Source organism: Paramacrobiotus metropolitanus, unplaced genomic scaffold, assembly GCF_019649055.1.
Source record: "Paramacrobiotus metropolitanus isolate TYO unplaced genomic scaffold, Prichtersi_v1.0 Parri_scaffold0000004, whole genome shotgun sequence".
Lineage (NCBI taxonomy): Eukaryota > Metazoa > Tardigrada > Eutardigrada > Parachela > Macrobiotidae > Paramacrobiotus > Paramacrobiotus metropolitanus.
Genome location: NW_026570224.1, coordinates 3,475,071 through 3,500,680, shown reverse-complemented (window position 1 = coordinate 3,500,680; position 25,610 = coordinate 3,475,071). Strand labels below are relative to the sequence as shown.

Here is a 25,610-nt window from a genome sequence, read left to right as displayed (position 1 = left end):
CTCACAGTGCCGTTTTCGTTAATGACCTGGACGTTAATGTTTCTGGGTGCGAACATTCGGAGTACGACTTCTATTACTTGGTAGAACAAAACTGCAAGCCTCGCTTACGGGATATCGCCACTGCAAACAAGTTTCATTTGTTGACGAATAAATTTTACAACTTTCCACCATTTACGTAGGCAAAAATCGCCGCAACAGTCAACAATTCAAGGTGGAATTAATAACAAGTCAAACGATGAAAAAAAATTCTCGGTAAAGACAAAATGAACTTTGTCAACAAAGTAATATCTCATCAGCAAAGCGGAGCGGCTATTACAAATGGCAAACCAGGCAAAAACAACGAATGCCAACCACGAAATAGAGATCCAAGATGCCTCAATCATATGGCTTTTTGCTAATAAACCATCGGGAGCCCAATCACAACAGGTGCCGCCCCAACAAGGAAATTGCTGCGCGTTCGTTCACGACAGATGGCCAGCAAGGCCTGAAACCATTTTTCGCCTTTCTTTTCCTCTGCTTTATCCGAAACACTTAGGAGGTCCGTCAACAGACTAGACATCATACTATCGATGCATCCACTAGTCACCATCCATAGGTTTCCCAGAATGCATCGACTAAAAATATTTCTTGATAATTTCCTTCAACACATTTCACTACACACGCTCTCGTCTAGGGATTGAAGAGTTATTATCCCTTTTCTATCCACATCATAATAATGTAATACAATGTCAAAAATAATGGGACCGAAAGCACAATCAACAATTGGATAAATACCGGTACTTACGCACGAGTACATCTAAACCGGCAAAAAGATTGTCATAATATCGGATGTTTTTATTTAGTAAGAAAAATTGTATCTGCAGTAAATATTAACTTTCGTTAATTATTTTCTCCCACAAGTTCTAAGCTTACCTTCCGGTCATCAGACATCTGTTGAAGAAGGCCGTGCCGTCCATCATAGGTCCATGCTGTAGACGAACACTCGAACAACCGATTAAAAACATATTCGCGCTGATGTCACGCGCAGAATACAAATGCGAACTAAATATTCCATCGCCCGATCCATGGCCCATATACCTGCAAAAATAAAAGATTACATTTTCTTATGTTAAAATCTTTATACGAACGGGTTACGAGCACATTCCAAAACGAAGGTAGTTTTCGAAAACAGTTACTAGCCTTGAAAGGATACAAGTTCCAGTGACAGTGCTGCAACGTATTTTTTTCGCATGCTACGCCACACACGAACTTACACAATCAATTCCCGCTGACTCAGTGCTGCAGCAATGGTTTCTTTACTGGGAACCTTTCCGCTGACCCCTTCCCATGTGTTCAACCTGCAAACCCCGAAATGTGTACAGCTTTTCCAAACATGACCTTCGAGAGTGGCTTCTGACCTTTCATTTTCAAAAAATTTTTCAAAACGCTTCTGCATTTCCATAAGATCGGCAGTTGGATTCAGAATGTAAAATCCATTATCCGTGTTCAGCACTCGCCTATATCTGTCCAAGTGACTGTTCAATGTCGCCACAGATGGCATGCGTGATACTGGGTGGTTCCGCAAAATGGGCATTGATTCCCACGGCAAATTGAAGGCATTCTACAACCAAAGCAAATTTGAAGTAAACAAGAATCAACTGTTTACAAAGAAAATGATTTAAAGAGCGCCAATTTATATGCATTTTATGCGAATTTCTCACAAAACAGCGTCTAGGTATACAGAAACAATGTTATCGAAGGCCCCATATCGTAAGTACTGGGAATGCTACCATAAAAATGCTGTCAAAATGTAGCAGCGAACTGTTCACGTTTCCTGTACACTGGGTATAGCACTAACATTGTCAGGTATTAAAACCACTGGATGGCGCTCGTAGCAGATGTCGGAACCAGTAACGACGGGCTTGTTCAGCACAAACTTTACAATGGTCTTCACTTCCCACTCTCGTTCCTTGTCATAGCCAAACAAATCAACAGCGAACTTCTCAAGTTCGTTTTTGGAAAGGTACAACCCGGCCAAGGCGATCAACTAAAAGACCAAGACGCTTTCAAATACCAGGAAGAAATGCACATTTTCATCGGACAACTTACTGCAAATCAATTTGTAAGCTGGCAGCAAACACAAATCTGTCATTGAACACACCAACCGAGCAAAATTGTTATTAAATACTAAACCATTTTTTTCAGTTATTACAATCAATTTTCAATAATAAATTAATGATATGGATGCAGCATTATTATTACACGATAAAACATTTATCTGGGAACGTGGAAAATACTATTAAGTTGGTATCACATACCCGTACAAATGGCGCATTGAATTCAATGCTGTTTTTCGTAGCTAGACTTCTGAGGCTTCTCATTCGCCCTTTCAACGCCTCGTCCACCGTTTTGTCTGCCGGAGCCGTTAGAAACAAAGCGCGGGCATAGCCAAGATTGTTTTCCATACTTTCCGTAACCTGGGCCACATCGTCGTTAAGCTGCAAACGGGTATTCCAATAATCCCTAGCACCCGCGTGATGAAGCTGATTACGGTTGGCTTTCTTGTGGATCTCCTGCAGGCTTTCGACTGTCTACAACAGCGAACGACCACGCATAAATACTGGCATAATTTTTAAATAAAAGCAGTTAGCTGAATAGTAAACAACGGCCACCACAATTTGACGCACCCAACATGAAAGAAAAAATTATTTTTCAATCCGCAACAAGTGCAGAACATTACAACGAAGGAAATCATACTTTGTTCGTTTTTGATCTCACAGGAATTCGCATTGTGATAGCCGGAAGCCCTTTCTCCCAGCGTGTAACGACAATGTATAGTACGTCGGATGGACTGGCCCCAAACAGCGGTAAAGTCTCTTTGGTCACCAGAGAAATCGCACAAACGACCCAGTTTTCCGGTAAACTGTCGGTCATAACAGTAGGCAAACGCGAAATAGGGTTCCACTCGTCAATATCCTGTTTCGTCAAAGTGCAACGGCTATCCAAATTATCGAAAGAGATGCTGAAAAAAACACTTCCAATTACCATACCCGCTATAATACAGCAACAACAAGCATAAACTTTCAGACATTAAAAATTACAATGCCATACACAAGGTCATTTGTATGTACCTCATTTTCCCATAAGACGTTGACCGCTGATGGCTTAGGCTTTGAGTTTTTTGACCAATTCCGGCAGCAGAGTATTTAGCAAGATTATCTGCTGTGCATGATGATTCACTGAACAATAATCGAAGCAGAGCACATTTCCGAAAATAGGGAAACAACGGGAAGTCTACCATTTGAGAGATCTGGTAGTCAAGCAGATCCAAGATGTGCTGGATTGTGCCTAAAAAGAAAACGTCATAATACTTAAGTTCAAAAAAACGAAAGCAGACAACAAAGCCCAAAACTAGACATCGCCTCATCGCCAGTAACATACCCTGCTGCAATGAATGAGAGGGGACCATCGGTAAAGAATAAGAGATGGAAACTTCTGTTTTCTCGGCAAGGTGAACCGTATCGCGCAACATGGTCATCCGTCGATTCGCAATCATCCGTTTTCCTTCTTCCGCTTGCTGGGCTAAATCACTGGGGATTGCCGGTTCATCGTCCGCAACAACGCGACGGCGGTGCCGCGATTCCTTATTGCCCGCTCCATCCACTTTCCGTTTCTCCATAATCAGTGCTGCTGCATTCTTTGGCTTCCGTTCTGGGGTTGCTGGTCCGGTAAATTTCATCGAGCCGGACACGGCGGAGGTTAATGCATCATTGATAATTCCCTGGTTCGTGCTGGTTTCACTAGACGTCGGAGATGATTCCCAGCCAGACAGAGAGTAAAGAGTATCTTTCAGGTCTTTAGCACCTTCAGCGCTTGTTCTTCCGGTCTTTAGCACTTCTTTCAAAATTGTGTGCAGTACATGAAGATAACCGCTTTGCGCCACAACATCCGGATAAATAATAGCAAAATCTGAAAACTTCTCTGTCAATTTATCGAGGGCTTCTTGGAAAGTGGACGATGGACGAAAAGCCTGTAGCAAGCTGATTATTACGACATCTATTCTATTATCACAAATTATGATACGTTTATCTAACCGAATGCAGTTTTAAATAAATATTTAAAAAACCAAAGAGAAATAAAACAAAATAAACTGGGAAGTATCGAACGACTAAACACTTAGTTTTACCAGGTAGCTGTACGCAACATGATTGAAGCGAATCCGGAAAAATGGAACTTCCAGGGGCCCCGCTATCTGATCGGAAGCACTTTTCGAAAGGTCGGAAGCATTTTTCGGAGTATAAGTGAACGGCAGAAGAACAATCCGTCTCCGATTAAGAACGTTATATGTTTCGCAAGCTCGCTTTAACATCGTTTCCCGAGTCTTTGCACCCTTTAAAGCCGAAAACCGCAGGAAGATCGTCTTCATCAGTGCACCATGAAGATCCAAATCAATGCACAATTTGCAGTTACACAGTTGTTCTTTTTTTATGAGGATGATCCAGAGGCGGAAACTTGGCGACATGCTTAGCCATGGCCCATTCTTCATCTTCATTCTGTGAGCTCTGCATGCTGATATCTTCCACTGGTTTGATGTGGTTGGAATTTTCGGTAACAGCTATCCGTCCCAAAGCCTCAGCAAGATCGTCGACCTGTGCCGTTTGACTGCAGTTACCACTTGTCGATATTCTCTGTTTTAAAATTGACGCAACGGGGATGTTTTCGCCGAGGATTATCCTATCCATCTCCAGTACAGCCGTTTGAAACTTCTGATAGTACTTGCTCGTTTCGTTGTGATGATAACAACGAGCTTGAAGGTCAAGAAACACCAGAATCCTAACAACAAGCAAAAGGACCTTCGTACACAAGTTTTAATTTTATTTAAACATGTAGTTAAATTTTCATTGAATCTTACTTGTAAGAGTAGGCAAAATTTATAACACATAATGACACAAGCTGCAGCTTACATATGATCGCGAAAATACCACATCACGCTAAGATATCATGTACATATCACGCTGAATTCGAAGTTGAACTTCCTCGCATCGTCAGAAAATTTCAAACAAAACTCACAATCAGGTCAATATCATCTGTCACAATTAGTGAAATACCACCTGACAATTAGTCCTTACCATCGGCACGAGAATTCCCGTTTTGCAAGTGCAAGTCCATAAGTAACGTAGGCATTCGCCTCACCAGGAGCACCGACCGCAAGATACAACTTGGAGATATTCTCAATGATGTCGAAATGCTCGATTTTACGGTATAATCGTGCTAATCCAGCCCATCCGCCACTTGAACCTAAAACCCAAATGAAGAGCAAATAATCACAGAATGATGAATTTTATTGCTTAGTCGTCTACTATTCTGTAGACTGCTTGCTACCTTCAGAATATTGAATGGAAATCTGATTTTTCGCCTCGTCCAAGAGCCAAAATGGCGACACATTTTGCGGAAGAAATTTGGCCAAGCATTTCTTATCATCGCTATCCAGACTTGGAAATAAATGGCATAAATTGGCTATAAGGCGAAGATAAATCGCCTTGATCAGGCAGCTATCTCCTTCCTGAGGAATGGGCGACGTCGCACGAATTTTTATTGCATCGAGCGCCTGCCCTAGATGAACAGCCTAGACACACCATACCACAGTCCACATATGCCACGCCCGAGTTGTGCACACAGACGAAAAACAAAAATAGTATGGAGCATTCACCTGCTTTTTGAGCAACGTAAACCATGCTCCCTGTGCCAAGAGGAGAGTGTGTTCAAGGGGATAGAGCTCCTGCCAATTCAGATCCCGACGAATAAATTCTGGAATACCGTCAAGGACTTGGATAGCTGTATCATAGAGCCGAGCTGGAAGCAGGCACATCAGATATCCGGTCACAGTGGCTCCCAACGGTCGCACTGGGAATGGTTCCATCGACGAGGCCAAGGTATACGCTAATTTAGCCGGCACCAAGGCATCGTGATACTGAAAGCAATCGTAAAACGTCCACCTAATGACTACAGCGCAGTTAATTCCGCAATATGACCGCTGTTCGTACCATTCGATGAAGTTGGAAACATAAACTGATGTGCACCAGTAACTGCACGGCTTCGATGGCAAAGTCCATGGCATTCAATCTACAATTGCTGAGGGAAATCTTCCAGGATCCTTCCTCGTCGAAAATCTCAAGCAATGCATCGAGTGCCGTTGTCAACGGAGAGAGAAGGAACCGTTCGTCGTCCAAGTTCACCGTGTCAATGAGTAGCTTATGCTGTGGAACACTGTGTGATTTCTCGATCTCGCCATCAAAATTCAGCTTAACTGGTCCTCTAGATGGGAGAACATCTCGTGCTGTGTCCCGAATTGTTCGGTTATGGTCCTACAAGATGACACGGTTCAAGATATGCCATTTTCTACTCGTAGTACGTGCACATTATGCTGCTTATACAAGCTGCAAAACGCAGCACAGCCAGTATGAAAAAAGACAAACAAAAAGCGTTAACCACATTTTCCGCTTCTGAAAATTTACACTGTTTCAAATAATTCTGAATTGTATTCACAATTTTGGTCGTCTTTAACTAGTCGATCCCTTTCGTTACCGCTACTCATGAAAACAAATTACGAAGCGCAAAACTGCAGAAGCTTGGCATCACGGCTACTTACCAGAATGTCATTTAAAACCTTGGTGTACTGTAAAGAATTATAGCGGAAAAACTCCACATGGAGAACGGCATTGAGCAAATGTCGCATTTCATCGGGCAGCGCGCCATTATGCCGCGATTCCAGAATCTCCCAAACACTTTCCACTGACTGCGCAACATCATCCACACTTTGCCAACGGCCAACGCGCAGCTTGTCAGCGATCTTCCTAACCCGTACAAACAATGCAGTAGTGCTTAGGTTTCTGCAGTCATGCAAGTAAGCATTCAGGTCGTCGTAAAGCGGGCTCTCAGGAGACATGGTGGCTGAAGAGAAGTGAAATCAAAGGAGCAGAATCTGCAATTCAACAACTGTCAACAATTTACTAGTTTTAAATTTTAAAGATTTTCGACATTGCCACAGAGATGCAACGTATCACCCAGTCTCTGTGACACTGCGCTTCTGACTCGTCACAATCATAGCAAACTAAACAGAGTACATACGAGTACTCAGTGCTCGAGTACTCATGTAATTTTTAACGAAATTTAAAAAAAGTCTGCCACCTTTACACCACGAATTAGGAGCACAAAGAAAAATTGTTAATTGTAACTGTAAGTAATAAGTAAGTAAGTAAATTGAAGATAATGTTAACGTTGAAGGTGACCAGGTCCCAGTTTCACTGCGAGTTTGTACCCTGGGCATTGGCTGAAAATCCTCCTGCGCACTGGTGCTGTGCCGTTTCCCTAGATCCCAGTCATCTCACGATGGGAAGGACAATCGCAAGTTGCCACCAACAGCAGAATGGTTTTAGATAGAAATAAGGCTGAAAGTTAAATGGGAGAATATTAAAAAATGATAACTTGACATCAAATTATTATATCAGCAGCGAAGCTTCATCCACAGAACAGAACTGTGTAAAACGGTACTAAAACCTGTGAAGCCAACGGACTTAACAAGCTAATAGAGTCAATGGAACCGCTCAAAAAGTCGAACAGCGTTTCCCGTGGCGGTTGGTGCGAAAGCCGCTCAAGTCTTCGGTATTTCGGTCTTTCAAGTCATGGACTCTTGGGAGAGCACCAACGTTCACGCTGAGTCGCTGGCCGTAGATTACTGAAACTTCTTCTTAAAATTTCTTGACGATACAGGGCGAGCGCACTCACGGGGCACTTTTAAAAAATAATAAAATACGTACCAAATGAAATTAGAAAGTTTCGCGGAACTGGAAACGTGAAAGTACACATTAAACTGAAACGGGAACCACCCGAACAAACAAGCCTGAACCGAACCGGAAGGAGACCGAACTGCGCGTACGTATTCATGAATCAACCCGCTTGTTGTTTGTAACAGCTGCAAAGTTTAAACCGTATTATGGATGATCCTATTTTTTGATAAAACATAGTTTTTCAAGTTTTATGCATTATGCTTCAGATCCAGATTCTGGATTTCGCTTCCGTAGTTGCACAGCGTACATTCATTAATGCTTGTCTGTTTTGCAGTTTCCACGTTTTACGGTACGGGTACATGGCGTGCGGACAAGGGACAACCCATGTGGTTCGCTTCCATAGTTGATAATTCCATTGCCCACTTAGCGACTGTTGTTATGAATATGATCGATGCAAAGTGTATAATTTTCCGTTTTCGCTTAACTTGAATGGATGGCTTCAAGCAGAAAACTTACTCCACAAGGTCAGCAGCCGCGTATTTCCGCATTTTTTAACCCGTTACCATCGTCGGATGTTCGATACTGGAATGGACGTCCAGTGCCCAGTGATTTTACTAGACAACCTGCATTAAATGTAGCCCGACCACCGTTCAGACCTTCTGCCCCGAATATGTCGTTTCCATTAAGACTGCAAGTGACACCGAGATTTTCGAGTGATTTTAATCACGCTTCTGTAAGGGTTCCATGCGGACCTTTTCGCTTACCAGCAGAAGGAAATTCATTGTTGTCTGGTCAAGAAGGCTTTCGGATTTATTCTGATGTTCTTGATCCACCCACGATGAGCACTGCAACAGATGCTATGCCTACGACGAAACAGGATGTTTTTGATGAGGACGATGGCTTCCTTGCTGCGACGGACGCTTATGAAGCCTCGCTGATACCTTCGCAGATTCCCAGTCTCGATAAAAAATCGGAAACAATTGCACTGAACGATCCTGATGACTGCAATGGCATTTTTGATGAAGTAGATATAGACTTCGAAGAGCTCGACAAGGTGGAGAAACTGGCGACGCAGAACCCGCCGTCGACATCCTGTGCGATTGCAACGCCACAGATTGTCTCCACTCCGGGAAAGAATTTGTCGACGAACGGGTTCCGCACAGGAAATGGAAATGTCTGTGCTGCTAGTCCAGTGGGACTCGCTAAAGCGCGAGCAATTAGTGTGGCGGTGGATCGTGATCTCCTTAAGGATCAGTTATGGTCGCATTTGGTGCAGTCGGAAGCAGCCGCTGTCACGCCGAACGAGGGTGGTAACGATCTTTTCGAGGATGCTGATTTTGATTTTGATGCGCTGGACAAGTTGGAAAAGCAGGCGACGGTAAATAGGCCGTTGCCTTCTGTTCGGCCACCTGTAGCGCCTCAGCCCTTTAAACGGGGGCCTGTTATTGCGGGTCCTTCTCGCCCTCATGTTTCGGCAAATGTTCCCCCGCTTAATAATGGGAATGGCGGAACTACTAGTCCTGTTCCGGAGATTTTGGAGGATTTACCTCCAACCACGCAAAGTGAGCAGATAAACATGAATAATAGCTACTATGTATTTTATGATTAATGTAGAAAATTATCGTTTTGTTTTGTAGAATTTTGCTCTGGGAGCGAGGGCGCCTTTTTTGTTGAATTTGAAATTCATGTACTATTGTTTTCGATAGATAATAACAGTATTTTAGAAGTCATTTCTGTGAGAATATGTGCTTTTTTTGTGTAGACCGTAATAAATTTTATATTTGGATTTACATACTACTTTATCAATGTGTACGCGAATGCGGAAAATTTGGTAGCAGTCAGATAAGGTTTTTTGGGAATATGAAACGTATAAGGCTCACTAGATTCTCCACTTGTAGTTCCTGCAAATGTTGAGAAACTTCCTGGATTTGATCTGGAAGCTGGATTGAAATGGATTTACCCTACGAACTACGATATCCGCTCTTACCAGTTTAATATAGTACAGAAAGCCCTGTTTCGCAACACGATGGTGTGCCTGCCAACTGGAATGGGGAAAACGTTTATTGCTGCCGTCATAATGTACAATTTTTACCGATGGTATCCTAAAGGGCGAATTATGTTTATGGCGCCTACCCGACCGCTGGTTGACCAACAAATACAAGCGTGTTACCGCGTAATGGGAATTCCCCAGGATGAAATGGTTGAGTTGACAGGTTAAGGAATTCACTGTGTTAATATCGCTCGATTCTTGTGAACTGGTTTGTTTCACAGGACAAACTCCCCAAGCCAAACGAGCAGATTTATGGGCGAGGAAACGGATCGTTTTTCTGACTCCTCAGATTGCCGTGAATGACTTGGATAAAGACGTTTACAAGGCGTCAGATGTGAAGTGTTTGGTGATTGATGAGGTAAAGCGCAATCTCGTGGTTTTCAAGAATATTTTCTTTTGAATTAGAATGTTGTAGTTAGTAATTGTCATCCCTTATATTAGTTGGTGTAAGCCTTAACATTAATTATGCAGTACTCTGTAGATCATACAGTTGCACGAGGAATTACATTGTTACTTATATCTTTTGTCGCAGAAGAGTGTTTCTCTCGTTGCGGTTATTAAGTATTTGCTAAACTAGAGCGAAGTAGGTAATGACTGCATAAACTGTTTCTCAGTTCTTGTGCACATTTTTTGCATGTCTTTTAGATGTGTTTTTGTTCATGTACAGGCTCATAAAGCTAGCGGCAACCATCATTATGTCCAGATTGTGCGCCTCCTTGCAGCGAGCAGCAAACAGTTCCGGATTTTAGCGTTAAGCGCAACCCCTGGAAATGATCGTGCAGTACGGAAGCTTGTTGTTTTGATCTTGGTCGATTTTTTATTTGGTTTTTTATTATTGCAGCAAATTCAGAAGGTGCTTACCAGTCTTCAGATCAACCATATCGAAATTCGGCAGGAAGATTCTATCGATTTAATGAAGTACACTCATCGGAGAAATGTCGAAAAAATTGTAATCCCTCTGGGAAATGATGTTAGGTAATGCTCTTCATGGATCTTCGAAAGCTGTGCTTACACTAAAAGAAGGATATTGTAGGTACATCTTGGATCGGCTTTTGGCAGTTATGATTCCAATTGTAAATAAGATGAAACAATACGGAGGAATACCACGTGAGAGCGATCCACTGAATCTATGTCAGTATTCCATTGTGCAGTTCCAGCGGAATTTTTCCCTCGTGAAAGGATTGAACGTAAGGTTGATAATGGTACTTAAGTTGGTAAATTTTGTTAAGCTGGTTTAGTTGATAATCAGCTTGATATTATTTATTGAAATTCTTAAGTGTAAAATTATTCATCGTGGTTTGTATTGGTTTAAAGTGATTGGAATACCGTATAATGATGCGAGGATTATTGAGTAGGCTAATCATTGTGGTTGGTTGATTTATTTATTTTCGAGTAGACAAGCCCGTAAATGTGCCTACCTATTTGTATTTGAATGTTCATGGTAGTGTTGCGATGCAGTAAAAGCATTTCTGACCAAATTCTATGTGTTTTTAGGATTTCGTAAAGCGGGAAACATCAAGTGGCTTTATACAACTGATTACTTTGTACCATTGTTATGAACTGCTGATGATGTATGGAATCCGAGCGTTTTATTATTCGCTTCACGAGACTTTACGCCCGGCAACTGCGGATAAGAAAGTCAAGTGGACTGGGACATTATTGGGAAAAAACGCGGAACTCCAGAGATTGATGGGGAATGTGAGAGAATATTTAGGTATCGACGTAGCTGCCGGTGAAAGCATGCGCAGCTTCCGCGAAGACCAGGACAAACCATACATTTATGGACATCCAAAGCTACAAAAATTGGAAGAATTAGTATTGCAACATTTTGCATCGTCCGAAAGCAAAACAGATGAAGCGGGCCCTTCAAAACCGTTGAAAAGTGTTGATAGCCGCATCATCGTATTCACCACGTATCGCGATAGTGTGCATGAAATTGTTCGCCTGCTGGAAAGACATCGTCCACTGATTAATCCCACGGCGTTTGTTGGTCAGGCTGACTCCGCGAGCAAAAAGGGGCTTCAGCAAAAGGAACAATTGGCTGTAGGTCTACTTTTTGGACATGCTTCTGTAATGTTGTTGATTTGATGAACTAACGCCAGATCACATTCAGAACTACTCTGTATTACTCTCGTGCATGAAAGTGTATTACGTGTAAGTGCATGAAAGTGAAAGTGCATGAAAGTGTACTCTGTATTACTCTCGTACGTGAAAGTGTATTACTCTCGTGCCTCTGGTTGCACTAAAAAAATATTTTAAAGAAGTTCTTTTTGCCCAAATTGACTTATTAATTGTGAATTGTTGTGAAGCCAGTTTCTTGTACCACAGGTGATGCAGAAGTTTCGGTCGGGTAATTTCAACGTTCTGGTATCGACATGTGTGGGAGAGGAAGGTCTGGACATTGGCGAAGTGGATTTGATTATCTGTTTCGACTCTCAAAAGAGCGCCATCCGGAATGTTCAGCGTACTGGACGGACTGGGCGTAAACGAGAAGGGAAAACAGTTTTCCTGCTCGCTGAGGGCAGAGAAGAAAACGTAAGAAACTTGTATTTCGTTAGCTCAAAAATAAATATTTTCTTGAATTTTATTAGGATCTGATTTTTTTTAGAAATATCGGACTTGCCAAAGCAGTAAATCGCTCATTCAAAAAACGTTGACAAATTTTTCGGGGTTCCAAATGTGTCCGGACGTGGCGAGAATGGTCCCAAATGGTTTGAATCCAGTCTGCGTCAAACTGCAGTGGACTGTTCCAGATTACTGTCCGGAAATGGGAAGGCAGAGCCGAACGAGCGGTGGGTGACGATCAGTTTGTGGTTGATCTTTTGTTGAGAAAAGTCTCTGATTAGTTTGTCTAATGTAGTGAAGGGCAAGAAAGCGTCGAAGGAGAATGTCGGCAAGGCGAAGAAAACTCGACTGAAGTTCATGTCGGAAGATGAACATGTGGAATGGGAACGTCACTGCAGCATCGCGGAAGATAAAGTTCCCATTTCGGCAGAACGACGGTTTTTGTACGATCCCTCCACGTTTTCAGAACTATGCAGAACGGTATGGAAAATGTTTTTGTGTGTACCTCTTTTCTTTTCGGTCGCTGAAGCCTATTTCTGCTGATTTTGACGTGCGAGGTGCCAGTCGTTGATCGCTTACATGTTAAATGTTAACTTGAGTTAAATGGACACGAGCCCCGTTGCTCCTTACTGTTGTTAAATTTATTTTGTAACCGTTTCTCATTTAGTTTTTCACTTAACTTTTTAGTTTCGAGAACGAGCGATGTACGAAGATATCAATTTGAATCGACCTGTATTGGACGTGGGCACAAATCCGTTGTCGCAACATTTACCACATGCCGAAATTTTCAACAGCTTTCTGATTTCGTCGGCTCGTACGAATACTCTCGTGTCCTTAATGCGTCAAATTAATGATAATGCTATGGATTTCGATGAAGCTTCCTATGATCCAACCTGCGGTAAGATGTATGAGGAAGCTGTGCTAGCCGGCTTTATTGAACTCTCTGATACGGAGCTCATAACGGATACCGAAAGTGATGTCAATGATAAACCTGTCAGACGTAAAAAGTCATCCAAAAGGAAGGCAGTAGCTCCCAAGAAACCTGATCCGTTTGCGGACTCCGATGAGGATGTGGAGAAGGCGAAAGAACATCGGCAACGTCTGACTGAAATGATGGCCGCTCATAAATCTACTGATAAGCTGGATCGACCAGATCAGGCGATTGGACTGCGAAAAGTTCTGCAGCAACGTTTGGATCATTTGGACAGTCAAGAGACACCTGGCCCCCTTGTGTTTGCGGCTGAGAGACCAAGGAATATTGGACAAGGTGATGTTTTAAAACTCTTAGATGGTTCTGTTTCGCGAAAAATGAAACGTAATCGTCTGGATACGCTGGAAACGCCTCCCAACATCTCCAAAGATGGGCAGGAAAAGAGCTTCGAAGTAACAGTCAAGGCTTCGATATTGCAAAGTGTCGAAGGTGCATCCACCGAAAAACATTGCACAGTCTCAGTTCCGGTTAGTCGTGAGGCGTCAAAAAGTTCCACGGATGTTGCCCGATCGTCTATGGATACTTCTCAGCAAAGCACCGCAACTCTTACCTCGCGTGCTTCGGAAACTACCATGACGAACTCGACCGGAAGTACAAATAATCAGGGAAGTTGTGAGGATTTCGAGTCCACTGAGCAGGCTGAAAAGGGTATTTTCCCACCCCCTGCACAAAATGATGGATCTGACGCTGATACAATAACACAAAAGGGGTTGGAAGAGGTGAATATTTATGTAATTTTGTAGTAACAGAATATGTATCAGGGAAGTACAAATAACAAAGTACAAATAATCAGGGAAGTTGTGAGGATTTCGAGTCCACTGAGCAGGCTGAAAAGGGTATTTTCCCACCCCCTGCACAAAATGATGGATCTGACGCTGATACAATAACACAAAAGGGGTTGGAAGAGGTGAATATTTATGTAATTTTGTAGTAACAGAATATGTATCTGTAACGATATCACTATTTTTGAAAATAAATTGCAAAACAAAATTTAACCGATGCCTTGTATAAAATGCGGCTTACTGCAGAATCTGTCCCAGATTGCAAAGGAAATCCCGAAACTGATCAGTCCGGTAGATATGGATAGGGTCTTCTCGGAGTCTCTGATACTGCCAGACGTGCAGAAAGCCGGTGATATTAATGTGGACATCCAAAATGATATGGGAGTGGATATCGCGAATTGGGAACAATGGGACGGACTTGAGCCTAAGGCCGATACAGGACTGAAAGCATCACGTGATCGGCTGATGGAATTTGTATGTAATTACTACTGTCTGAGTGAATTAAAGTAAATTATGCTTGTTTTAGGAGCGAACTACAGGGAATGTTGAATCAACCGGTATGAATTCAACAGAGTGTCGGGATGTCATGACCTTTACAACAGCATTGCAATTTGTTAATCAAACGTCTGAGATAATCCCCGAAAGCCCTTTGGCAAAGCAGTCCGAAAACGGCAGCGTTGCGGAAATGCCTACTCGGTGCCGGTTGAATTTCGATGATGACCAGACCAAATCAAATTTGGCGGAAGGTATTTGTATATAACATCTGCGCATCGGCGGAACGTTTCAGAAATTTACAGAACTGAATCCTTGGCCACGCATGGAAGTTAAATTTTAAAAAAATAAGATTAAAAATTGTACCATGGGATAATTGTATGAATGCATATCCACTTCATTTTGTTTTGGAAAACTTACAGGTATTAGCAAAATAGACAATCATTCATGCCTTGGGTAAACGTGTTGTGTTCACCTTTGTTGCAGCAAAAATGGCCGTTCTTGCAAGCGATACTGTTGTCCCTCTTTCCCGTGGTCCTAGCAGTCATTCCACCCCTGTTATTTCTCGCTCTCGGAAAAGAATGCTGGCTTCTCCGAATCTGAGCCCAGTGCGAGAAATCCACCGAAAACACGATGCTTCTCCCTCCAGAATTTTGGCGAGCTATGTCAGCGAAAAAGAAATGGAGGTGGATGTTATAATGGCGTCCTTTTCCGAGGACGAAAGTGACGATGATAAGAAATTTCTCAGCAAAGACGTAATTCCTTCATCTTTACCGTATGACACGGACTTGATGGATGATCCGGTACAAAATGATACCAAGATCAACCCTCCATTTCCAGCCGGGAAAAGCAAAGTGGTGGACGCGGTAGTTCAGTTGCAAAGAAAGCCGGTAGTGCCGGATCCGTTTGATTATCCAATGGGAAGGCCAAAGAAGATCGACGAAAACGAAGGAAATCTTAAAGATGCCCTGACGAAGTCTTCGCGGCGGAAAGAATCTGTTGTCTTAGTTGAATCTCCACTGAAGGCGCCTCCTGCTGACGGGCAGTGGAAACCGGCGACGCAAGGCAGCAGAGTTCGTCGGAAAGCGGCTGTTATTTCTTCCGCTCTGAAGCAGCAGAATCAGGATTCTCCCTGTGCTGCACCGATTGACGTTCCAACAAATAATGATGATGGTAAGACCGAATTCTACTTTTTCACATCAATAGCGCATACAAAGATGTAGAGCCGTGAGCCGCAAACGTAGTTCTGAACCACATTACCCGCTTTACTGTGGTTTTTGCTTTTCAAATTGCTTCGGTACGGACGTGCAGAAAGTTGATTCTGTGTCAAAGATTTTGTTAATTTGGAACTGTTTTCTAAGCAGAGGAAGAAGAAATCATCATACGTCATAAACGTCGCCGACCTGTAGCTGCTTTTGACACGCCTTCGCCCAGTAGAGCTGCATCAGCTGCCAGAAGCGAACGTACAGCGCCACCAAAACCCAAGCTGAACGTTGGCAAAGGAACTAACGTAAACATAATAAAAATTATGGTTATGTTTTTTTGCGTTATTGTGTGTATTTTTTAGACCTCCAACAGACCGAAAAAGAACTTGAAGAAGCTGGGACGGCAATTCCTCTGCACTCAGGCCGAATGTTCGGACGAGCGTTCTGCGGATGAAGCGGAAGAAGACGAACCGGATGACGAGTATCCCGCCAGCTTTGTTGACAGCGGAAGTGATGAAACAAATCCGACGTGTACGTAGCAGATAGTCAGCATGGGCTTTTCATTTGTCGATATACAGGTGGAAGAAATCGCGGTTTAATATTCGTGTAGATATGCACGCAATCTATGCTAGAGATCTCGTGGAAACGCCCAATAGAGATTTGATTATGGGCCGATTGGGCCCAAGGAAATTCCGAGAGGATGTTTTCTCGCAACCCTTTGAGCAGGATCCGGATTATGGAAGCGATAGTTTTGTGGCTTATTCCGAAGAAGAAACGTCCCCTCCCCAGAAGTAAGTATCTTTCCGAGAAATCAAACAAATTGACCTCGGGCTCCGGTTACTGGAGGAAACTGAAACGACGTCCCGCGCACAGCTTCATGTTAACTGCTGTTGGTTCAGAGTGGAAGCAAAGAACCTTCGTAGATTATGTAAATATGAAATTAAATTATATAGTGGAAGGGATAGATTTTGCGCGGTGAACTGAGTTTCGGTAAAAATTACAAATACCGGCGAATTTGTGATTGTCATTGCCATAATATTCATAACCTAGGTTGTCTTTGTTGTTTTGATCAGGAGCACCAAGCCGAAACCGGTTGCGAAGGCCTGGGACAACGACTTTAGAAAGCCACACTTCAAAGGCCGCCGAAAAAAATAGAGATTTAGTGATGTTGAGAACACCAATTTGTGATTTCGAAAACGGTAACAGACTCGTAGATTCCTTTAAATTCTTACAACTGTAAGCATATACTGATCTGTAACACCACATGTTCTAACATTTGTTTTTCTCTTTGGATCTCACATGCGCAGTCTCAAAGCGGACGATGTTTTATCATGTTTAAACAATGTAAAAGCTTATGAAACATTCTTTATGTTTGTGCTTTGGACTTTATTAATCCCAACTCTAATGCAAGCATACATTCTGTAACCAAAACCATAAAATTACTGTATCAGTAAACGAAAGTAACCACCTGCAATAACATCACCTTTTCTACTCCATACGCAGCAGTACGAGTAGCGTCGACATTATCAAAAAAATTCAAAACCATCACCAAGCATGTGCAACAAAATTAAGAAAATCTGTATTAGAAAGCAGCTGCAGTAAAACATTAAAATCATTCTCAGCATGAGGCCCATCCGGTTAGCGCTTTCAACGACAAAGCAAATCATCAGTCAAGCGCGATTTCGAAAAACAGGTAATGCAAATCCTTTCCGGCTTCGTAGTGAAACTTATGTTTGGTAACATGGGCCATAATTTTTTCTGTATTCGAACTGTGAAACCGGCACCCGGAGCATCTCATCTTGCCAATCGCTGACTTTGCAGCGTGTGCTGTACCGCGCAGATGCTGCTCAAAGGTTGCCTGGTTATCAGCATAGAATTTGCAACTTTCACAGCGAAATATTTGAGGCCCGGGTGGCACTTCACGGCAAAATATTTGAGGTTCGGGTGGCTCGGGTATGGAAGGTTTTTTATCCCCACACAAATCCGATTTAGTGGTTTTGGCTGCTTCTGAAACGTTCAATCGTGAAGTTAATTTCCCATTAAAACTGCAGCCTACTTTCCTGCAGAACCAACCATAAGAGCAGATCTTCCAAGTCATCGTATTATTTCTTTTTTATTGTTATTAAAATCCTTGAAGTGGAATTTCAAATTTATTACATTCGCAGCTGTGGAACGTTTCACAGAATTGTTTACCTTTTTACTGTAACTACGTCACCTTTATTAATTTTCCGAGGACCGTCGGTATCCTTAACAATCACCTTCTTCGCAGCCCGACGTTTTCGTGCACGGGTATCAGATAGGCTGCTGTTTTCCACCGGAACGGCGGTCACAGATTGTTCCCTCTGGCGCTTCTTCGTTTTGAGGTGATCTTTCTTTAACTGTTGTGCAATCTGACGTTTCGTTAATTTTTCGCGTCTCTTTTGTAGCCGTTCTTCAAACTTGCTGAGCATAATTTCGCAGCCGTCCACGAGATTTTCTCGTGTTTCCCACGTATCGCGTCCCTGAAATCTGCGACGAAATTCACCGAATGAAGAAAAAATCCAATGCAAAACCCGAATCAATTAGTACGCAAGCTGTATAACTGAAAAGTGAATTACTCCATTAAATTTTGCAGCTTACTTCTTATCTTTCCACTGTACACGGTACTGTACCACATCGTCCTGAATTATGCGTTTATCGACAATCGCTTTCACTTCGTACAGTCCTTCACCATCGTCTTTTGCAGTCACTGCAAAAAATCCAATATGAATATTTTCAACGGTAAATGCGCACAGTAAAACTTCCGGGTCAGCAGATCCAATAAATCAAGTTCAGGAGAACCGAAAAGAAATGTAAAATTTTCGCTATTTTCTCACCAGATTTTCGCCGAGTTGGTGGCATTTTGTTTCCAGCAGTCCGTTAAAGGCAACCGAAACAGCACAGCAACCAGCATCTGCAGGGACGAAGTCGATAACCTTTCGTCGAGTTCGTAGTTCTCCAAGTTATAATTCACTTTTCCGCCGGCCACTAGGTCCCGCAAATCACGCTGTCAATTACGCCGTTGTGAATATATAACGTTTCTCGACTTCTGGGATGACCAAACCAGAGTTGAAAAACGGTTCAAACCTTGCGTCACTGAATTTCGAGAAACTCCGAACAAAAGCTTTTTATGCTGCTCTACGCTTCACTGTACTCGTACCGATGCCGTAGCAATGAAAACCGTTTTTGAAAAGACATGAATATTGTCTTTCTAATCAGTAACGTACTTCACTGACAGAAATCACAAAACAAAAATGAACAAGCAAATTTAAGTACAATTACAGTAAGTACTACAGTAAGTACATAATTATAACTATGGCTTTATCGTTACAAACAAATGAATGAATGCAGACGAGGATGCTGCTCATCTGCTGCGAGAATGGCCAAGAAACTCTCATGACGTCACAGTTTGTGAACTTCCGCTGACGGTGCGGCGTACGACACCATGTTGTGGTTTTTGGCATTATCAAACCAAACTGAAATCTCTCGCAGCTTCTCGTTCTGCTTTGAGATTTAATCCAAGCGCTCTACTCTCTATAGTAGCAACTGTCAAATTTACCACGTATTGGGATTCAGATGAGAATTGTATCTAGGTCAAAATGCTCGAGTGCGCTCCAACTCACGCACTGATTTGTGAGTCAGACAGATTCACTGATAACGCTGCGCGCATTGGTCAGATGGAGAATCAGTTGCTGAATTATAAAACCGAGCTGTTGAGCTCGGTTTTATAATTCGTGGCCACATTCACGACCGCACATCAACTCGTTAAAATTATCCTGAGCTGCTTATAAATGTTCGTAATGATTCCGTGCTGTATTAGACTGTATGAAATTACGCTGTAGTCCGTAATTAAGTGTTGAGATGATATGGTTTAATTAACTAAATTACTAATTAGTAATTAAGCAAAACTTTGATGAGCAGTTATAACTGGAATCATTTACGCCTAATTAATTAGCAAATTTTGCACAAAATTAGCAAATTTTGCCCACACGAAGAAAAATTTAATTATTGCATGTCATTAAGCTTAAATTATTTTCTCGTCAAGTTTGCACTTGTTTACCGTGGCAATATAAAACGGCAATGAAGGCTGATTTATTGCAGAATTCACGGTGCTCTGACTGCTCTCAGATATGGTATTTATTTCTACTCGTGTATCCGTTATCACTGGTGGGAACATATTTCAGTTTTTTCTCTTAGTCATAGCGGAAAGATGAGTAACCGATACGTGCGCAGCAGTCGTGCCGCAGATACGAGCGGGCTGCTGATATTTGACAGTTCTAAGTGCCGAAATCTTTTACTGCCTTTTAGCCTTTATGACATTCGTGATTCAAAATCGATCTGCACAAAGCGGTCAGAGTTAGAAATAAGGAAAATGTAAAACATGTTTGTATTGGATTTTTCACCACAATTATTCAAACACGGGAAATTTGCAACCCATGATTTTTGCCTATATTCTGCTTAAATTTTATTGATCTGACTCTCCAGAATTCTACTCTAGATAGATCTCCAGAATTCTACTCTACCCTAGAAGCTTGCCTGGATAATCTTTTATTGTTAGACGAGTATCTGGTAACGTGGGATTGAGGACCGCAACATTTTTGTTTGCACTGGAGATTTAGCCATCCTAACTATGCCGAAAAAGAAGACAGGAGCCAGGAAGAAGGCAGAAAAACAGAAGGAAATTCTCCGTGTGATTCGCACTGGCGGGAAGCGTGAACTGGGCAAATGGCCCTGCAATGCTACCATGGAATGCGATCAGTGTCTTCGACAGCAGAAGAATCGAGCTTTCTGCTACTTCTGTCAGGCAATACAGCGCCTTCCAGTTTGTGGCCACTGCGGTAAGTTTGGGAAGTCCTTCAATAAATTGGACAAGATTAAAATCCCTTTTTTACGAGGGCGCATCGAAGTTTGTTAAACTGAAGTAATTAATGTCCTGGATTTTAGGAAAGCAGAAATGCATGCTGAAAACTGGGGATTGTGTTGTGAAACACGGGGCGCAGTATACGACAGGTAAGAAATAAAAATTATCCGATAGCAGAGGCATTTAAGAATTTAAGACATCATTATTCTATGCAAGATCTTGCGCTTAAATTTTTTTAATTATTAGTGAACGTATCATGTAACTCATGCAATTTTTAATTCCGTTAAAAAAACTTTGAAATGGGAGCGTAATCGTTACCGAACGCCGGACAGCAGTTATGGTTATCTTGTTGATATCGGACAAACGGTGAAATAATTCAGTAATTTATTTTTCTTCTGTTTTTATTTCATTCTTATGGTTGTTTTGTAGGTATGCAGATGGTCGGCGCAGTATGCGATTATTGTGAGGCATGGGTTTGCCATGGTAGAAAGTGCCTTTCCGTGCATGCGTGCAGGTAATTTCGCTTTAGATATGACATAATTTTAGACCATCTTGTCTGTTTTTATAACATGCCACCTGGATTACATTTTTTTACCGTTCTACAGTTGTCCCTTACAGAGCGCCGAGTGTGAAGAGTGCAAACGTGGTGTCTGGGATCATGGCGGAAGGATTTTCCAGTGTGCCTACTGTGATAACTTTTTATGTTGGTATTTGTGCCTCTCTCTGCTAAATAAGTTTCTTGTGCTTACAGAATTTCTATTTTATAGGTGAAGATGATCAATTCGAGCATCAAGCACGTTGCCAGACCCTGGAAAAAGAGAATTATAAATGTTAGTGAGATATGGTGACAGTACAAACTGAGGAGCGCGGCAATGACGGTGTTGTTTTCCCTCGCAAGGTGCTTCCTGTAACAAGCTCGGTCAGCACACTTGTTTACGCTGCAAGGTACGGTTAGCCAGTGGACCTTACTACCGTCAAGATTTCCGGTAGTTTAGCTGGATGAGTTTTTTTCTTGGCATTGATAGGCTTGTTATTGTGATGACCATGCACGCCGAAAAGGATTCAAGTACAGCAAAGGCCAGCCCATACCTTGTCCAAAGTGTGCAAATCCCATGCGCGAAATGTCCGGTGTGTCTGGTGAGTTTTCTCCGCTCTTCAAAATTAGTCATGAGTGCGAAAGAAATTATTAAAAATTCTGTATTATGTTTAAAAAGTTTAATTGCCTGATAAAAATAATTACAGCGAGAAAGTATGACTATGGTCGGAAAGCTCACGCGGGAGACGAGGACGAAGAAGCCGGCGGTGATTATGATTATTATGGATCGGGTTCGGGAAGCTATTATGGATATGGAGAAAAAGACGAAGGTGAGTGCTGCAGTGTTCTTTAGTCTTTACAACAAGATAGTTAGCGAAGCATAATACAGCATAAATTTTGTAGACGGAGAGGAGTCAGACGAGGAAGATGAAGACTATGCAGCACCTGACGACGAAGAGAGCGAAGAGGACAGCAGCGATGAGGACGAAGAGGAGGATGAAAAAGATGAAAATGAGAAAAAGGAGTAGACTTCTACCGAGAAGAGGTTTCTATGAGCTAACGCCGAGCATATTATCCCGGATAATGGTTTCCTTTTTATGATATTTGATGTGAAAGTGTGCTAGGATGATCAAGGCTCGTGTTACCAACTGAAAAAAACTACATGCATTCTGGAAATTCGGATTTGCACCCGCAAGCAGTATAGCACGTTGTTCCGCAATATTTTATCAGCTATATGCCACTTAAATAATAACCATCGCGATGAATACATTTAGGCAAAGATTTTTCCGTGTTGTTATGTTTTTGACTTTATAAATGTGTAAAAGACAGCCAGAGAACAACTTTGTTTTACGGTTAACATGCGGCAAGTCCCTTAGGATAGCGTCATCGCGTTTTGAAATCCTAGAAGCGACTGTACAAATGTTAATATCTGCCTCGTTTGAGAGAAGGTATTCAAAAATAGTTTTACGGGGTTTCAGCACCAGCTCTCCTGGCAATAGTGTACACCACGGTATTTCCACCTAGGCGTTAATTTGCTGGCGCACTATGTCCGTCTATGCATACAGAACAGGATGTTAGTTAATCAGTGAGGTGAAAGGTGCATTACATACCGTCACTATCGGGTGACCGGTGGCATCTCTTGTTTCTAAATCCACATCCAAACGGAAATTAAACCGTTACTCATACGATAAAAAACAGAAGGAAGCTCGAGCAGGATAACCCATGAGAATTATGGAGTGTGATATTTGTAAAGTTGATTGGTTTCTAAAATGTGTTTTCTCCGAATTTTTCGACTTATCTGCATTTTTTATAATCAAGTACGGTATACTTCGCATGTTTAGCAATGCGCACAATTTTTTAAGGCATAAATGGCTTGTTGTACGTTGCTGTGCTCAACCAGTGAAATTAGCCGGTATCCTTGCCCCGGTTCGACTTTGTTATCAATCTTCTTAGCCGACACCCATGGCCGACAGGCCATTGTTTTACCTCTTCCGAAAGTCAATTTTGCTACGTCTATATTACTTAAAACCATTAGCCTGGGCATTTTTATTTTTTTCACCGTTGGTTTTCTTTTGGATGTAGCGGATGTTGTCACCGGCGGTGATTTCCGCGAGTCACCATACGGGAAAATCAATCCGGTGATCAGTCTAATTAGTTTTTGTGCCAGCCAGATCGGTTTCTTTATGGCATGGTCAGCCGGTTTCTTCCTGGTCACCAAAGGTCGCGAAATTAAGCAGTGCGCGGAATCTCTGGATCAGTTAGTACAACTATTTGGTCTGGACATTCCGCATTCCAAGCGGAAATCAAACTTTCGTAATTTGATTAGGATCCGCATATATTTCTGCTCCGTGGTCATTCTGGCTATGGTGCGCTTTTTCTTAGCCATGCAGACACTTCCCGTGGCCACTTTCTGGACGGGCAGTTTATTATACGCCAAAATCCCTCTGCCATCGGGGATACAGGTCACGTATGCGCACGGGACCATGTTGATATCAATTTTATTTTATTATCCCGTTAATGTACTGTTCACCTATTTGTCGTCGTTTCTGGTGGACTGTGCCGAAGCCTTCCATGCAGAGAATTGTGTGATACTGCACACGTTAGCCCATGGGGACAACGACAATTCCGCTGCGTTTAATTTTTTAACCCAACTAAGACGAATACGAAGCCGACAGGAAAAAATTTATGCCGCGTTTGACCAAGTCCAGGAAACCTTCCGGTTGAAGTTGTTTCTGGATATAGCCGGAAATCTATCGGTCGTTCTAAGCGGCATTGCATGGTTTTCCATTTGGGGTATGGCATATTACGCACGCGCAAGAACTTGTTGATTTTTGTAATCAAATTATTCAACCATTTATTAACCATAATTAATCCATTTACCGTATTTTATTACAATCAGGCGCCGACATGTCAGCTCAACCGCCGGTATCCGTTGTTCGACACTTTTTGGCGGCGGGAATCTATTTACTGACAGTGTGGGTGGTCGGTGACCAACCGGTGCAGCTCTTTCGGCAGGTGAGTTTAATTGACAGCTGATCAAGGAAAGCGCTAAAAAGTGTGCTTCTGCTATTACAAACATTATTTAACCATTAATTAAGAGTTTAGCGGACCGTTTGTGTTGCAGCATGAAAGAGATATTGAACTTTTGGAGAAGATTGTATACAAGCGCCAAGTTACGATTAGAACGGTAAGTATAAGCGAATTGTTTTCATGCTAAAGCCGAATAGTCAGTCACGAGGCTGGACGATTTCTATCGTTTGAAAACATGTACCGTGCCGAGTATTCCTGTGTTCATTCTGTAATCAGTGAATTCAAGTGCCGGTTTTGTTGAATAATTTTAATTTGAATAATCGCAGTAGATAGGCGAGCCGGTACTTACAGTGAGTGTTAATTAATAAGTGTGATATACATCGTTTCCTTTGCCGGCAGAAGCCATCACGAGAAGAGGTGGGACTGACCATGGCTCTCCTGGAACGGTTCCCTTCAAAATCACTGACATTTTCCGCTGGCGGAGTAGTGGATCTCAGTCCTTCGGCCATTTCCACGGTAATCCCGAGAAGTTATTTGGCAGTTTTTTGGGAAATTTATCCCATTACGGCGTATTGGACAACTGTTGTTCAATCGATTGTGAAATGCTTCCGTGATAATCGCTTGACGAGAGTCAAATCGAGTGTCGTTTAATGCAAGGTTAACCTTTTTGCAGCTGGTCGCCTGCATCGTTTCCTTTACCTGCTTCGTTATTGATCGAGCAGAAAATTATCGCCAGATCGTAACGGAAACCAAGTCAGCCGTCAACAGCTCCGCTTTACTGTGCGGTTCTTAGAAGCGATGCAAAATGATGTTAATGAGATCTAACGAAGAGTGTAACTTCGAAAGACGTGTTATTATTATTATGTTTCTTCTTTCATAAACGTACTGAAAATGTAAGGAGAAATTACTTAATGTCATGGTGTTATCGATATCGATATAAAAAATTGCTACTCATGAAGAAAATTGTTTTGTATACTTTTACAGCACTTTTTGGTGTTTTACTCTACAGAGTACAGACTACAGTTATTAGTAGCGACTGTGCCTATGGTAAGTACGTATCTCATTCAAGCCACTTTATTCACATACAAAACAAAGCTTGATTCGAGTCGTACATAAATGATGTACTCTGATCATTAATCGTAAGTAATTTTGAGTTAATGCGGTACATACTTACTTATATTTATACATTTCAAATTTATGCTGAAATTCTGTTGTGCTAGAGACTAAGGTCGTTTAATTAAATTTTTATTTACTGCACAATTTATAAATTTATCGAGCGTCTTGTGTATCAGTAGCAATATTATAAAACGGTTTC

The 25,610-nt window shown here is 42.1% G+C and overlaps 5 protein-coding genes across 8 annotated transcripts; 3 read left to right on the top strand and 2 right to left on the bottom strand.

The window, feature by feature from the left end:
• Positions 1 to 117: 117 nt before the first annotated feature.
• Positions 118 to 4,661, bottom strand: LOC129601612 (uncharacterized). The gene is made up of 10 exons (XM_055500475.1): positions 4,166 to 4,661; positions 3,421 to 4,009; positions 3,111 to 3,327; positions 2,737 to 3,001; positions 2,298 to 2,570; positions 1,838 to 2,026; positions 1,398 to 1,600; positions 1,254 to 1,337; positions 913 to 1,077; positions 118 to 614 (listed from the first exon to the last, which is right to left on the bottom strand). Exons 1-10 carry the CDS (start codon positions 4,529 to 4,531, stop codon positions 395 to 397), a joined length of 2,571 nt encoding a protein of 856 aa, XP_055356450.1. The 5' UTR covers positions 4,532 to 4,661; the 3' UTR covers positions 118 to 394.
• A 3,314-nt stretch (positions 4,662 to 7,975) lies between these two features.
• Positions 7,976 to 17,279, top strand: LOC129602184 (uncharacterized). Its single transcript, XM_055501156.1, has 19 exons — positions 7,976 to 9,328; positions 9,665 to 9,979; positions 10,038 to 10,174; positions 10,484 to 10,597; positions 10,658 to 10,791; positions 10,850 to 11,003; positions 11,311 to 11,859; positions 12,145 to 12,351; positions 12,425 to 12,608; positions 12,677 to 12,861; positions 13,069 to 14,091; positions 14,166 to 14,279; positions 14,401 to 14,628; positions 14,681 to 14,900; positions 15,133 to 15,819; positions 16,011 to 16,156; positions 16,214 to 16,382; positions 16,462 to 16,642; positions 16,925 to 17,279. Exons 1-19 carry the CDS (start codon positions 8,260 to 8,262, stop codon positions 17,004 to 17,006), a joined length of 5,898 nt encoding a protein of 1,965 aa, XP_055357131.1. The 5' UTR covers positions 7,976 to 8,259; the 3' UTR covers positions 17,007 to 17,279.
• Positions 17,224 to 19,424, bottom strand: LOC129602193 (testis-specific chromodomain protein Y 1-like). 3 transcript variants are annotated; one of them, XM_055501184.1, is made up of 4 exons: positions 18,707 to 19,424; positions 18,471 to 18,579; positions 18,045 to 18,359; positions 17,224 to 17,858 (listed from the first exon to the last, which is right to left on the bottom strand). In XM_055501184.1, the coding sequence occupies exons 1-4, from the start codon at positions 18,729 to 18,731 to the stop codon at positions 17,840 to 17,842; spliced, it is 468 nt and encodes a 155-aa protein (XP_055357159.1). In that variant the 5' UTR covers positions 18,732 to 19,424; the 3' UTR covers positions 17,224 to 17,839. The 3 variants fall into 3 exon arrangements, with proteins under 3 accessions (XP_055357159.1, XP_055357151.1, XP_055357143.1); XM_055501176.1 differs by having other exon boundaries at positions 18,110 to 18,359; XM_055501168.1 differs by having other exon boundaries at positions 18,067 to 18,359; positions 18,707 to 19,373.
• Positions 19,425 to 20,058: 634 nt separating this feature from the next.
• On the top strand, positions 20,059 to 22,587 carry LOC129602604 (zinc finger protein 330 homolog). 2 transcript variants are annotated; one of them, XM_055501675.1, is made up of 9 exons: positions 20,059 to 20,707; positions 20,814 to 20,879; positions 21,160 to 21,244; positions 21,349 to 21,433; positions 21,498 to 21,560; positions 21,629 to 21,675; positions 21,756 to 21,867; positions 21,973 to 22,095; positions 22,169 to 22,587. In XM_055501675.1, the coding sequence occupies exons 1-9, from the start codon at positions 20,500 to 20,502 to the stop codon at positions 22,364 to 22,366; spliced, it is 987 nt and encodes a 328-aa protein (XP_055357650.1). In that variant the 5' UTR covers positions 20,059 to 20,499; the 3' UTR covers positions 22,367 to 22,587. The 2 variants fall into 2 exon arrangements, with proteins under 2 accessions (XP_055357650.1, XP_055357651.1); XM_055501676.1 differs by having other exon boundaries at positions 20,070 to 20,707; positions 21,336 to 21,433.
• Positions 22,588 to 23,133: 546 nt separating this feature from the next.
• LOC129580787 (uncharacterized) lies at positions 23,134 to 25,332 on the top strand. Its single transcript, XM_055471454.1, has 5 exons — positions 23,134 to 24,058; positions 24,165 to 24,280; positions 24,390 to 24,452; positions 24,695 to 24,811; positions 24,969 to 25,332. Exons 1-5 carry the CDS (start codon positions 23,134 to 23,136, stop codon positions 25,086 to 25,088), a joined length of 1,341 nt encoding a protein of 446 aa, XP_055327429.1. The 3' UTR covers positions 25,089 to 25,332.
• Positions 25,333 to 25,610: the final 278 nt, after the last annotated feature.

What these genes read in the sequence shown, in the direction of transcription:
- LOC129601612 (XM_055500475.1), bottom strand. Translation starts at nt 4,531, where the DNA reads ATGAAGATGAAGAATGGGCCATGGCTAAGCATGTCGCCAAGTTTCCGC. An exon ending in ACGTCTTATGGGAAAATGAG is followed by an intron (nt 3,002 to 3,110) that starts GTACATACAAAT and finishes TGTTTTTTTCAG; the next exon opens with CATCTCTTTCGATAATTTGG. An exon ending in TCAATGCGCCATTTGTACGG is followed by an intron (nt 2,027 to 2,297) that starts GTATGTGATACC and finishes TTGGTCTTTTAG; the next exon opens with TTGATCGCCTTGGCCGGGTT.
- LOC129602184 (XM_055501156.1), top strand. Translation starts at nt 8,260, where the DNA reads ATGGCTTCAAGCAGAAAACTTACTCCACAAGGTCAGCAGCCGCGTATT. An exon ending in TTTCAGAACTATGCAGAACG is followed by an intron (nt 12,862 to 13,068) that starts GTATGGAAAATG and finishes TTAACTTTTTAG; the next exon opens with TTTCGAGAACGAGCGATGTA. An exon ending in TGATGAAACAAATCCGACGT is followed by an intron (nt 16,383 to 16,461) that starts GTACGTAGCAGA and finishes ATATTCGTGTAG; the next exon opens with ATATGCACGCAATCTATGCT.
- LOC129602193 (XM_055501168.1), bottom strand. Translation starts at nt 18,731, where the DNA reads ATGCCACCAACTCGGCGAAAATCTG. An exon ending in ACCAACTCGGCGAAAATCTG is followed by an intron (nt 18,580 to 18,706) that starts GTGAGAAAATAG and finishes GATTTTTTGCAG; the next exon opens with TGACTGCAAAAGACGATGGT. An exon ending in GTACAGTGGAAAGATAAGAA is followed by an intron (nt 18,360 to 18,470) that starts GTAAGCTGCAAA and finishes ATTTCGTCGCAG; the next exon opens with ATTTCAGGGACGCGATACGT.
- LOC129602604 (XM_055501675.1), top strand. Translation starts at nt 20,500, where the DNA reads ATGCCGAAAAAGAAGACAGGAGCCAGGAAGAAGGCAGAAAAACAGAAG. An exon ending in GGAAAAAGAGAATTATAAAT is followed by an intron (nt 21,561 to 21,628) that starts GTTAGTGAGATA and finishes TTCCCTCGCAAG; the next exon opens with GTGCTTCCTGTAACAAGCTC. An exon ending in CGAAATGTCCGGTGTGTCTG is followed by an intron (nt 21,868 to 21,972) that starts GTGAGTTTTCTC and finishes AAATAATTACAG; the next exon opens with CGAGAAAGTATGACTATGGT.
- LOC129580787 (XM_055471454.1), top strand. Translation starts at nt 23,134, where the DNA reads ATGGCTTGTTGTACGTTGCTGTGCTCAACCAGTGAAATTAGCCGGTAT. An exon ending in GCCAAGTTACGATTAGAACG is followed by an intron (nt 24,453 to 24,694) that starts GTAAGTATAAGC and finishes CTTTGCCGGCAG; the next exon opens with AAGCCATCACGAGAAGAGGT. An exon ending in GTCCTTCGGCCATTTCCACG is followed by an intron (nt 24,812 to 24,968) that starts GTAATCCCGAGA and finishes ACCTTTTTGCAG; the next exon opens with CTGGTCGCCTGCATCGTTTC.